This window comes from Sorex fumeus, unplaced genomic scaffold (assembly GCF_029834395.1).
Source record: "Sorex fumeus unplaced genomic scaffold, SorFum_2.1 ptg000034l, whole genome shotgun sequence".
In the NCBI taxonomy this organism is placed as follows: domain Eukaryota; kingdom Metazoa; phylum Chordata; class Mammalia; order Eulipotyphla; family Soricidae; genus Sorex; species Sorex fumeus.
The window spans coordinates 24,553,209-24,565,352 of NW_026606091.1; the positions used below are offsets into that span (position 1 = coordinate 24,553,209).

At 53.8% G+C, this 12,144-nt stretch overlaps 1 protein-coding gene across 2 annotated transcripts; it reads right to left on the bottom strand.

The window, feature by feature from the left end:
- Positions 1–437: 437 nt before the first annotated feature.
- PIGO (phosphatidylinositol glycan anchor biosynthesis class O) lies at positions 438–9,320 on the bottom strand. Of its 2 annotated transcripts, XM_056117220.1 has the most exons (11): positions 9,297–9,320; positions 7,754–8,381; positions 6,340–6,483; positions 6,052–6,175; positions 5,605–5,764; positions 5,272–5,451; positions 3,533–5,057; positions 2,596–2,802; positions 2,147–2,370; positions 1,507–1,577; positions 438–1,357 (listed from the first exon to the last, which is right to left on the bottom strand). In XM_056117220.1, the coding sequence occupies exons 2-11, from the start codon at positions 8,262–8,264 to the stop codon at positions 1,228–1,230; spliced, it is 3,276 nt and encodes a 1,091-aa protein (XP_055973195.1). In that variant the 5' UTR covers positions 8,265–8,381; positions 9,297–9,320; the 3' UTR covers positions 438–1,227. The 2 variants fall into 2 exon arrangements, with proteins under 2 accessions (XP_055973195.1, XP_055973196.1); XM_056117221.1 differs by lacking the exons at positions 438–1,357; positions 1,507–1,577; positions 9,297–9,320 and having other exon boundaries at positions 2,196–2,374; positions 7,754–8,669.
- Between the last annotated feature and the right edge of the window lie 2,824 nt (positions 9,321–12,144).

The following is a 12,144-nucleotide window of genomic DNA, read 5'->3' on the forward strand; positions in this document are numbered from 1 at the left end:
AGAGGAAGGAGACAGGAGACACTCAAGAAAAGCATTAGGCCCAAGCAATTTTGGGTTTTAAGTCAGGAATGAGCCATAGGACACAGTGGAATGCCGTGTAAGATAGGCAAGTCGGTCTGATAAAAGGCAGCATAAGGGGCCGGAGCGATAGCATAGTGGGTAGGGTGTTTGCCTTGCATGCGGCCGACCTGAGTTTGATCCCGGCATTCCATATGGTCCCCCAAGCACCGCCAGGAGTAATTCCTGAGTGCAGAGCCAGGAATAACCCCTGAGCATCACTGGGTGTGACCCAAAAAGAAAGAAAATAATAAAAAAATAAAAATAAAAGGCAGCATAGATTGAAAAACCAGGGAAGCTTTCACAGAAATGTTTCCTTTTTGATCACACCCAGTAGTACTTGGGGTGCCACTCTTGTGGTGCTTTTTTGCCATACTGGTTCTGCACTCAAGGGTCACTCTTGGCAGTGCTCGGGGGAACATATGTGGTGCAGAGATCAAACCGGGGGCATGCAAAATAAGCACTTTAACTGGAGGACCATGATGTACAGGGGATTGAACCCGGGGCTCCTGAAACCCAAGCATGTGTTCCAGAACTCTGAGCAAGTTCCCTGGTCTAACCACCTCAGATGAAGGGCAAAGGGTGTTGTCAAGCGAAAGAACATGTAGAGGGGGTAAAAAAAAAAAAGCACACAATATGGGGCATTAGACAGTGAAAGTCTGTGTTTTCCCTCATGCTGGCGCTGCTTTTCAGCCATCTGTCATCACACATGTTGCATTAAAAGGGAAATGGAGGTGCAATACGAGGAATGAGCTGGGAAGAGGCAGGCATGAACCAGTCCACTCCAGCCACTTCCCCGCGGTTCCCAGAGGGAGTCAAGTCTGTATCAGATGGCTGATCTCTGGGTCTGCCCCTTCCCCCTATAGAATAGGAGGGACCCTCCTGCCCAGCATCTGAGATGCACATACTTCCATTATTACTTTATTCCAATTTGGAGGTATCCTATCAGCACAGTCCTTTGGATGCCTCCAAAACAGGACTCAGGCGGCAGGCTGCCCCTTATGATCCTGAATATAAAACAGTGAAGTCTCAGAGGCCAGGAGCTCCAGGCAGTGTGGTAGCAAGAGGCATGGCTAAGCTGCTCTTGCAGATGATCCAGCACCCGTGTGGGCCAGGCCAGACAGCTCTCCAGCTTTCCCCAGGGCCAGAGGCCAGCACCTGCAGCCTGAGCTACCTTTGGTGGGACTGAACCAGCTGTCTGAACCAGGAGCTCACAGCACTGTCCACTCGCATCACCAATGCAATACCCAGGAAAAGTCCCATGCTGCTCACAATGAAGCCCACGGCCTCAAAGATGAACCTGCAGAGAGAGGGGAGGATCTCAGGGGACACGGAGAGCAGTTCCAGAGGCTATTCCCTGCAGAGGCGAAACCCTCCCCACTCCGAACGCAGTCTGTGCTCCAGGCGCCACCTCCCCACTGCCTCTACCCCTCAGGCAAATCCACTCACTTGGGGGCGAACACCTTCCAGACCATGAGATGCCTTCGGAGGATGGAGGCTGCCAAGGCACAGGCCAGAATCTAAGGGAAAGAAGAGGAGGTCAAGTTCCTGGGGAAAGGGGAGGTGGCAGTGGGTCCAACAGAGAGCCACCAGAGGTGCCTGTGAAGACGGGGCCAAGGAGGAAAGCCAGGTGTGTCAGTGGAATGAATCATATGCCAAGAGGCATAAAAACTTCATTCCTGCCCTGATTCCCTGGACTCTCTGCATGATTCTGAGCAACCACGTCCCACTCTGCCACTCACTGATGCTCAGGCTCTGCCTCCAGGGGTGGAGGAAGGTACCTTCTGCATCTGCAGGAAGGAGGGTCTGTCTCAGCTTGGGACAGAACCCTGGCCATCTGCTTGGTCCGCCCAACACTGAATAGCCCTCAGTATAGCCAGCTATTCTGGTCTAGCTTGGAGAGAAGTAACAGTTCCCAGGCTTGGATGGAGACTTGGGCTCAAGTCTCAACATTGCTGTCGAAGGCGCTACCTCTCAGGTGCACCTCAGTCCAATCTTTCTCCTGGAGTTTTGGGGAAGTATGAGATAAAGACTGTGATGTGCGCACATGAGAACAGGCTATGCACCCCAGGACCTCACCCTCACCCACCTGAATGCCGAGGACAAAGAGGTACTTGAGGCCCAGCTGAAGCAGCGCCGCGTTGAAGAGGTGAGGTGCGTCCCGGAGCCGCATCTCCATCAGTGGCTGCTCCTCTTCCTCCTCCTCCTCTGACCTAACTCTGGCCTCAGCTTCATTGGCTGGTGGTGGTCGCTGCTTCCGGGGCCCCGGGCTCTCACACAGGAAGGGCCACAGCAGGAGCAAAGGGCAGCCCACTGCCTCAGAAGCAAGCAGGGTGAAAACGAATGAAGGTCCCAAGGCCCAGTGGGTGCCCACCAGCTATTTCCTAACTATCCAAGTGGCTGGCTCAGGCTCTGACTAGCATAGCTCCGGGGGGTGCCAAAGATCCGACAAAACCCCTATCCCCCAACTGAAATCCAGGAATTTCCTTCTACAAATTTAGAGAAAGCAATGGAGGCGTGGGAGAAATGAGGAATTACCTGCAAAGAGGAGGTGGGAGGCAAAGGTGTTGGCGCCCACCAGCAGAGCAGGCAGCCAGGTGGAGGAGTCGTGGCCTTCTGGGAAGCCCACAAAGGCCGCATGCCAGTGGATGGCTGGGAAGACAGGCTGGTGGCCTGTGGAGTAGAAGGTCTGTGCAGCCAGAAGGGCCCACGCAGAGACCGCCTGCCACGGCACAGTGAAAGGACCTGCGGGAAAAGGATGGCCTCTTTCACATTTCCTAACCTGCGACGGCCCCACAAGCAGCTGCTCCTGCCACTTGAGCATTACTGCTCACACCCACACGGCTGATGGCACATCATCCTGACCATCGCTGACCACACCGTGACCTGAACCCTTTGGGCGACGTGGGGTTCAGATGAACCTTGATATGCTCAATCACTCTCTCACCCACCCCCATTTGCACACGGCTATTAGGTACAGATAACTTACTACTTCCACAATGGGAAAGTTAAGAGAATGCCCTCATGGGGCCAGAGTATAGTACAGCGGGGAGGGCGCTTGCCTTGCACGCAGCCAACCGGGGTTCGATTCCTGGCACCCCATATGGTCCCCCGTGCCCGCCAGGAGTGAGTGCTCCTTGAGTGCAGAGCCAGGAGGAAGTCCTGAGTACTGCCGAGTGTGGCCCAAAAACAAAGGAAAGAAAATGGCCCCGTGAGCAGGCATCATTTCCTTAAGGACAGACCTCAGAACTCTCTTGGCTGCTCTCCCCGCAAGAACCCTGCAGACCCCAGAACCAAAGGGAGGCCTGAACTCCTCTGCAGATGCGCAAGCACTCTGAGACCCCTCTCCTCCCTTCCCCCCAGCTGCGTGGGGCCTGAGGTTCCAAGTCAAGGCCAACCAGCTGGGGAGCAACATCAGCCTGCAAACGAGGGGCTGGACGGTCCCTGGGTGCTTCATGGCTGGAGGTTTACTTACCCGTGGTGCGGATGGGGATCCCAGCCGCCAGGAGGTGCAGGAGGAGGAAGCTCTGCAGGAAGAGGAGCAGGAACACCAGGCTCAGGCGTTCTGCGTGCAACAGCAGGAGCGGGAAGGCCAGGAGCGTAAGGGCGGTGACCAGAGCAGCCGAGTACACACTCCCCAACTGACAGGCAGCCAGGGTCAGTGGGCCTGAGGGCCTGGCCTGCTCCAGGCGGCCCCGGAACTCCTCCTGCATGTGTCGGTAGATCTGTGGCACCACATAGTCCAGGTCGGCCTGGGAAGTGGGGGGGCCTGAGAAGGGAGTAAGGATTGTCCTGGTTCTTGGGGCACCGGACACCGCCTTCACCAACACTGTCACAGGTCTCCAGAGCAGCAGCAGGAGGCCCGCAGCGGCCAGCCCCACCACAGCCCTTGGCAGCACAATGGATGCCCCGGCCACCAGGGCCCGGAGCCGGGGGGGTGCTTCCTCTGCCCCCGATGCCAGGGCCCAGTAGGCAGCCATGCCCAGGGCCATGACGGGCAGCCCCCAGCGCACGAAGAGCACCGGCGGCTCTGGGCTCTTGAGGTTCCCGTAGCGGCGAAGCCACAGCCGCACAGCCATGAGCAGGCTCACCAGGGACCCCACGCAGGCGAGGTACCACAGATTCTTGGCTCGACCCCCCACCATGGAGGCCAGGGGACTCAGCCAGGGGGAGGAGTGGCAGATAGGCGTCTCCTCAGGGCAGCGATGAAAGAGCCCGGCCAGCCTGATACACAAGAGCAACCCAGCTCCCAGCCCCAGGGCCTGGACGGCATGGCGCCGAGGGGGCACTGGGTGGCCCGCGGAGCCCAGGCGGGGGGCTGTGAGGAGCTTAGCAGGCAGCAGTTTGCCTTCCCAGTGAAGCCGGGCCACCAGGAGCAAAATGAGGGAGATCAAGAGGAAGCGGGTGGCCCCGGCCTCGGCTACCACAAAGCTATCAGAGAAGAAGGACGCGAAGCGAATGAGCAGGAGGGACAGGATAGCTCCCGGGATGGGCAGTGAGGCAGCGAGGGGTCTCTTGGCCCCCCGGTCCGCCCAGGCTTTCCACAGGAAAGGTAGGAGTGAGCCCGCTGCGACCAGGGCTCCGAGAACCACAGGATCCAGCCGGTGTCCGGCAGTTACCAATAGTCCAGCACACACTAACGCCCCAGCCAGTCCCCAGGCCATGGATATCAGAAGAGGGGAGAAATGGAAGCTCTGGGCTGTGGCCCACTGGGAAACCACCAGGCAGAGGAAGCAGGCAGCAGCCAAGACAGCAGCACCCCCTGCCATGCGGACCAGAGAGAAGCGAGCCCAGGACTCAATGCACAGGGCCCGAACTCCCCGCAGGTACTGCTGCAACTCCATCATCACAGTCTGCAGGGCCGCTTCGGCACCCTGTGGGCTTTGCAGCAGCCGCTGGAATTCGGCAGAAGCCTTGGAGAAAAGATTCTGCAGACGATGCAGCTCCTGCACTGGGAAGTCCTGAGCAGCAGCTGAGTAGGTGCGAAGAAATCGGGACACCTGGCAGAAACAATCAGAGGTCGGAGGGAAGGGCTCAGAGGTGGCACCTGGGAGAGAGGCAAATACTAAAGCAGGGACGAGGAGATGAGGAGCTAGAGGGAAGGGAGGGAAGAAGCAGGACACACAGTGGCCAGTGGCAGTGAGACTAAACCAAGGACGGGGGTGGGGGGTGGTATGGCCGTTCCACTTCCCCCACGCACAGCCCTGCACCTACCTGCTGAGCATTGAGATGGAGGGCAGAGGCCTGGGCCAAAGCAGAGGAGAGCGGCTGGGAGTCTGTGGCCTCTGAGAACAGGTCGGCTATCACCTCCCCGATGTTCCCAAATGGGATGGGCAGACCCAGCAGCAGGGCCAGTGTGGGCACAAGGTTGATTTGAGGAACTACCTCTGGTTCCTGGAGGACATGAACAGGGATCAGCAGGCTCCCCACAGCGCTGAAGCCAGTGTTTGGCAGGGGGATAGGGGATGAATTTAGGGACTTCAAATGGAGGGTCCCATAAGGATGCTACGATCTGGCTGAACACCAGGTTGAATATTGAGGCCTCACCTCTGGCGGGGCGCTGGAGAAGAGGGCCGTGGGACTGTACAGGAAAAGTGCAGCCGAGACCTCCAGCTCGCTGTCCCCTCCATGGTCCCCATTTGTGGTCATCCCATGGTCCCCAATCACCACCAGCAGTGTATCATTCTGCAGGCGCTCCACAAGTCCCCTGAGGAACAAGAAATGTGCCAGAGGGGAGGGATGGACAAAGGCTCTTCACGGAGTGGGGCACACTCACCCTCAGCCATAATTTCCCCCAGAAGGGCTGACCTTTGGAACAGTGACACCTCTTTGGTCACCACCCGACTACTAAAGCCACGTGCCGAGAAATGAAAGGTAGGTGAGACCTCCAGCTTCAGAAACACAACACGGTGAAGACTGAACTTGGCCAGTACACACAGAAAGGGGAATTTCTCAGACACAAGCACACTTCCCCCGCCAACAGCCCGCACTCACTGGATCACCTGGTCCATCTGGCTAAGTTTCTTGGCCATTTCAGGATGATGAGGGCCAAGCTTGTGGCCACAATGGTCCACACCAAGGAAGTGAGCAATCAGCACATCCCATTCACCACCGTCCACTGTGAAGGGGAGAACACAGAGCAAAGGGGACAAAGGGCCACTTCTCAGCCCCAGGCAGGCTCTGAGGTCCAGGGGCAACAGCCCAGAGAGCACAGACTCTGAGACCTGATGCAGTCCTCCCCAATTCCTGGCCCCCAGCGGCCAGCGCTGGGTCCATGCTCACCGGTTGGGTAGAGGTGTTCCAGGATGCCGTTGTCCACCGTGTGCAGGTCTCTGACATTGAAGGACGGGAAGAAGAAAGCCTGGGAGAAAGCTCCAGGAAAGAGATCTTTCCAAGTATCGTCTCCCATGAAGACCACGCGCCTTCCTGCAGGGACAAATGAAGGACAACAGTATGAGCAGAATCAGAGCTGGGAAAACGAGAAGATAAGGCCTTTAAGAGCCCGTAGGAAAATGCACTCTGGGGCAGGCATTCTATCCAGCCATGCTCTATCCTTTAAGGATGAACATTTTTCAGGAATTTGGGGAAGCTTTCCTTGATCACCACACCTGATCCCTTGATCCCTGACCTCTTTACTCCTTGTTTTGTTTTTGATTTTTGGCACTGCTGGAAATTGACCTCAAACATGGCAGGCAAATACTCTACTACTGCACCATTCCCCCACCTTCTTGCTTCTACCCAAGGCTCTGTTTTTATTTTTTTCTTTTTGGGTCGCACCTGGCAATGCACAGGTGTTACCCCTGGCTCTGCACTCAGGAATTACTCCTGGCGGTGCTTGGGAGACCATATGGAATGCTGGGAATGGACCCAAGGTTGGCTGCATGCAAGGCAAACACCCTACTCGCTGCTCCAGCCCCTCTGCTCATTCCTGATCAATTCTGATGCTTCAGGGGAGAGAGGCAAAAATCAGAGGCTACGCCTACCTCTGTGCTCAGGGGACCAGATGCAGTGCCACAGAACAAACTGGGGTCACCTTAACCCCTGAACTATTTCACTGGCCCCTGTTGCTCCATTTTCCCTTCACCCTCTCCTCCATGCTGAGATCACCAAGCCCCTATTTTCTCTTTATCTCTCCAGTCTTTAAACAGAGAGCTCCCATAAAGCTACATGGACAAAATCCAGAGCTGCACTCCCTCAAGCAAGGCTCTGGTCTCCTCCCCATACCCCACCACACACCACACACAGGAGACAGGAGGTACCCCAGGAACCCGAAGTCCCAGATTTTTTGCTTCTATACAGTCTTCAATTTTTCATTTTCCTTACAGATCAGGTAACAGGGTGGTTACAATATTGTTAACTTTCATGGAATTTTTTGTTTCTTGGGTCACACTCCCAGCAATGCTCAAGGGTTACTCCTGGCTCCACACTAGGGAATCACTCCCGGCAGTGCTCAGGGGACCATATGGGATGCTGGGGATCAAAGCCAGGTTTGATCCCACAGAGTAGTACCCACTGTACTATCTCTTTGGCCCAATTTTCATCGTTTTGATATATCAAGTGAGTGCACCTTCACTAACACCAAAGTGCCCAAACCCTCCACCACTATCCTCATCTCAGTTTGTCATCATTTGATACTGTCCACTTCCCTCGTGTGCTCTGATTTCTAAAGAAATATGCCCCAGACGCCCAAACTAACCTGCATTGGAGAACTGCTTGATGAGATTGTCTTCCACTATAGCATAACTGGCAAAGTTATTCCCAGCATCGACAAAAGTAGGCAGTGATCCAGTGGTAAGGGCTTTAAGGCGCTGCATGGTGGTTGTAGGGGGGTCAGCCTTAGACTGGTAAAGCCTGGCATGGTGAGGCTGAGTCTCCAGCATCCTCTGCAAGGTACCCAGCTTGCCCAGGAAGGGCAGGGAGACAGGAGGTACCCCAGGAACCCGTGAGTGCTGGGGCTGGGCAAAGTCAAATCGAAGAGCATCAATCAGAACTAAAACGACTCGGGCAAACCGGGAAGCCATCCAGCAGCCTCCAGGCCCCCCATGGCTTCCCCATGGCAGAGGTCCAGGGCCTGGGGGCTCCTGGCAGCTACTATGGTTGGTGAGCTCCAAACGGGTGAGCAGGAAGCCACTGGTGAAGAGGGCAATGCCAGCGTAGAAGATGAAGCTGACCCAGGTCAGGAAGAGCAGCACTGAGATCTTCTGCATCCTGATAGTTGGGGGGTGGATGGAGGGAGGGAAGTCATCACAATGGAATCAGGACCCAGCAGATATTTTGGTTCCTCAATAACGACCAACTAGAATCATATCCTCCTGGACACCTTTCTGAAGACAAACAGTCCCGTAACCAACCCCATATCAATTTCCTCTCCACTTAAACCAATGTTTCTGAAGAATATGGTCTTCAACTCGGAGTGATGTTTAAGATGCTGATTTTCAGGGCTGAAGCAACGGTACAGTGGTTAAGGTGCTTGTCTGGCATGAGGTTCACCCTTGTTCAGTCACCAGCACCTCATATGGTCCACAGGCAGGCCGGGAATGACCCCTGAGCACAGAGCCAGGTGTAAGCCCCTGAGCACCCCCTTCCTCACCAAAAAAAAAAAAAAAAAATGCTGATTCCCAGGGGCGGGAGAGAGTAATGGGTTAAGGCGTGTGCCTTAATTGGACCCTGTTTGATCGCCAGCACCGCATGTGGTCCCCTGAGCACCGCTGGATGTGACCCCTGAGCACACGGCTAGGGGGTAAAAAAAAAAACAACAAAAAAACAAATGCAGATTCCTAGGACTCGCAAGGGACTGATCTTCGGTGGGTGGAGCAGAACACCCTTGTAGATCGGCCCTTGTCCCGGAGGTCCTGGTACTGAAAAGCAGAGCCCGCTAGGGGGGCTGACAGTGCTGACAGCCGCTCTCCAAGCCGAAGCTTAAGACCCCGGGGACGACCACACGCGAACGCCGAGCGGGTGACGGCGCCGCCTGGCGGGGGTCGAGAACACGAAGAGGAGGAGTCACGCACGGCTTCCGGACGGTGCAGCTGGCCCGGAGCCCCGGGCCGCGGTCTCCCCCTCGCTCGCAGCCGAGTAGGCTGCGCAGAACCCAGGCGTCCAGGCGGCTCTGCCTCCTTCGGTTCCTCCCCGGCCTCCGCGTGGGCACCCTGACCCCGGTACTGGGCACCCTAGCTGCGCTGTGCAGGGATGGAGGGTCCGAACTGAAAGCCGAAGGGGGTCCTGGAACCCTGGCTCACCTTGACCGGCGCCCGGAAGTGTGGCGGCAGCACCGGCTGCCTGGCACCACCGATGCGCACGCACCGGGCAGAGCGGCCTCCCGGGCCTCCCCCAGCGCCATCTGCCGGCACCTCCGACGAAGTTCTGCAAAGTGCGCCTGGCTAGGAGACGTAGTTGGAAGGCTAGTTGGAGATTCTAGAAATTGAGCTTGAGACTGGGGAGTAGGGTTCAAGCAGCTTTTACATGAAGAACATGTTTCTGGTCTCAACTTGAATCCTACCTATACCACTCTGTCATTTTTGGAATCATCTGTAAAATATAGACGAGCAACATTTTTTTTCTTTTGGGGCCACATCCAGCGGTTCTCAGGGGTTATTCCTAGCTCTGCACTCAGAAATTACTCTCGGTGGTGCTTGGGGGACCATGTGGGATGCAAGACATTCAGCCCTAGTCAGTCAGCCGAGTGTCCGGTAAATGCCACACCCACTGAACGATCACTTGGCCCTATATTTGGTTTTAACGGACTCCCAACTAAAAGACTAAGATTTTATTATTCGTTCTCTTCAAGTCTCTCAATCGAGTCTTACAGTTTTTTTCTCTTTCAAAATTTATTCTTGTTTTATTTATCTTTAATTAATTTTTAATTTTTATTTATTTATATTTTTGCTTTTTGGGTCACACCTGGCAATGCACAGGGGTTACTCCGGCTTTGCACTCAGAAATTACTACTGGAGATGCTCAGGGGACCATATGGGATGCTGGGAATCGAACCTGGGTCGGCCTTGTGTAAAGCAAATGCCATACCCGCTGTGTATCGCTCCAGCCCCTTAATTAATTTTTTAATTGCATCACAGTGAGATACAGTTACAAAGTTGCTTATGATTGGGTTTCAGTTATATAATGTTCCAATACCCATTCCTCCTTCACCAGTGTACATTTCCCACCATCAATGTGTGCAGTTTCCTTCCTGCCATACCCCCTACCTCTATGGCAGGCACTTTTCTCTCTTTCTCTCTCTCACTTTCCTTTTGTTCATAATGGTTTGCAATGTAGATAGTCTTACAGCTTTTTTGTTTTGTTTTTGTGGCCACACCCAGAGCTGCTCGGGGGACCGTGCAGTGCTGGGTGATCTAATCACAGGGCTCTGCCATTTGAAGTATGTGCTCTTTAAGCTTTAAGGTCCCAGGACCCTTACAGTTTTATTTATTTTTGGTTTAGAGGCCACACCCAATGGTTCTCAGGACTTCCGGCTCTGCACTTAGAGATCACTCCTGGAGGTGTTCAGGGGACCATATACAGTGCTGGTCCTCAACCGGGGTCTGCTAGGCAAGCACCTTAACTCCTGTACTATCTCTCCAGCTCAAGACAATTCAATTTTAAAGTAGACAAAGAGGGGGCCAGATCAATAGTACAGTCAGTAGGGCACTTGCTTTGCACATGTCTGATCCAGGTTCGATCCCTGGCACCACACATGGATCCGTGACAGCAGAGCCAGGAGTCAGTACTGAGCACCACCAGATGTGTCCCAAGTGTGCACACATGTGCGCGCGCAAACACACACACACACACACACACACACACAAAGTACTACTACTCTATATTACTCCATGGGGAAATGTTAAGCAAAGTGATAAAAAATCTGTCACAAATTCCACGCATTGTAGTGCACCATGCATTGTACTATCTCAGTGATATGAACACATAAACACAGAGAGATAGCATAGGTTAATAGACACCTAAAGCTGGCTGGAGAGAAGTGCCTGCTAACTGAATCTGCGTGGGCAGGGCACATCCTACAATTGTGGTTGTTCTGCTGTGTGATCATATGAAAAAATGACTGAATTCTCACCTTAAATGGGAAAACTGAAACGGAATTATATCTCAGTTAAGCTATAAAAGCTAACAAAACCCTCTCCCCTGACTTCTCATCTCAGAGTAAAGCCTATGCTCCTATAGACACCCCCACACACTCACTACATACTTCCTGTTTTCATCTAGCTGCCACTTCTTTGCTCTTTTTGGGGGTGGAGGGGTGGGGTTCCCAAACATTGCTGAGGACCCAAGGTCGCTCCCAGCAGTTCTCAGCCAGATGATTCTGTGCCACAAACTGAGGATATAGTGGTGCACTACCAGGGTCCATCAAGGCCACCCCAATGGTACTCAGAGGTCACCATGATTATAACCAGCAATGCATGGGGGACCATGCAATGCTGGGATCAAACTAGGGTGAGATGCGCAGAAGATATACACCTGAATCCTCCTCCTCCTCCTCCTTTCGAAATCATTTTTATTGGAAGAAATTTAGAGAGGGCAATGTGAGGGGAAAGAGAGGAAAACGTGTTCAAGAGTAACCACAGACTTTTCCTGAGTGGAAAAAGGCCCATTTTTTTCCAGTTCCAGGTCTTTCCTCAAGACCTTTGCATTTGAGGTTGACCAGTTTTACTCCCAGATGTCCAGATGGGTCTCCCTCTCATCACTATAAACTCAATTTTCTGCAGCTCTCTATAGATTGTTAAGGTTCCCCATCTCCCTGATTCCCAAATCTTGAAAGGGAATATCCCTTTCAATTTCCAGTGACTGCAGCACAATCCATCGTATCAATGAGCTGTTCCTTCTAGCCCCAAATAACCTAACTTTATTTTTTGTTTGTTTTTTTTGGGTCACTCCTAGTGGTATTCAGGGCTTAGTCTGGGTTGTGCACTAAGGGATCACACCTGGCAGGTTCAAGGGACTATATGGGGTACTACAGGTTGAACCTGAGTCAGCCACATGCAAGGCAAGAACCTAACCTGCAGTACTATCGCTCTGGTCCTAGGGACCCTTCTAAATAGAATGTAAAGTTCATTGGTTGGGATCAGAGGGACAGTA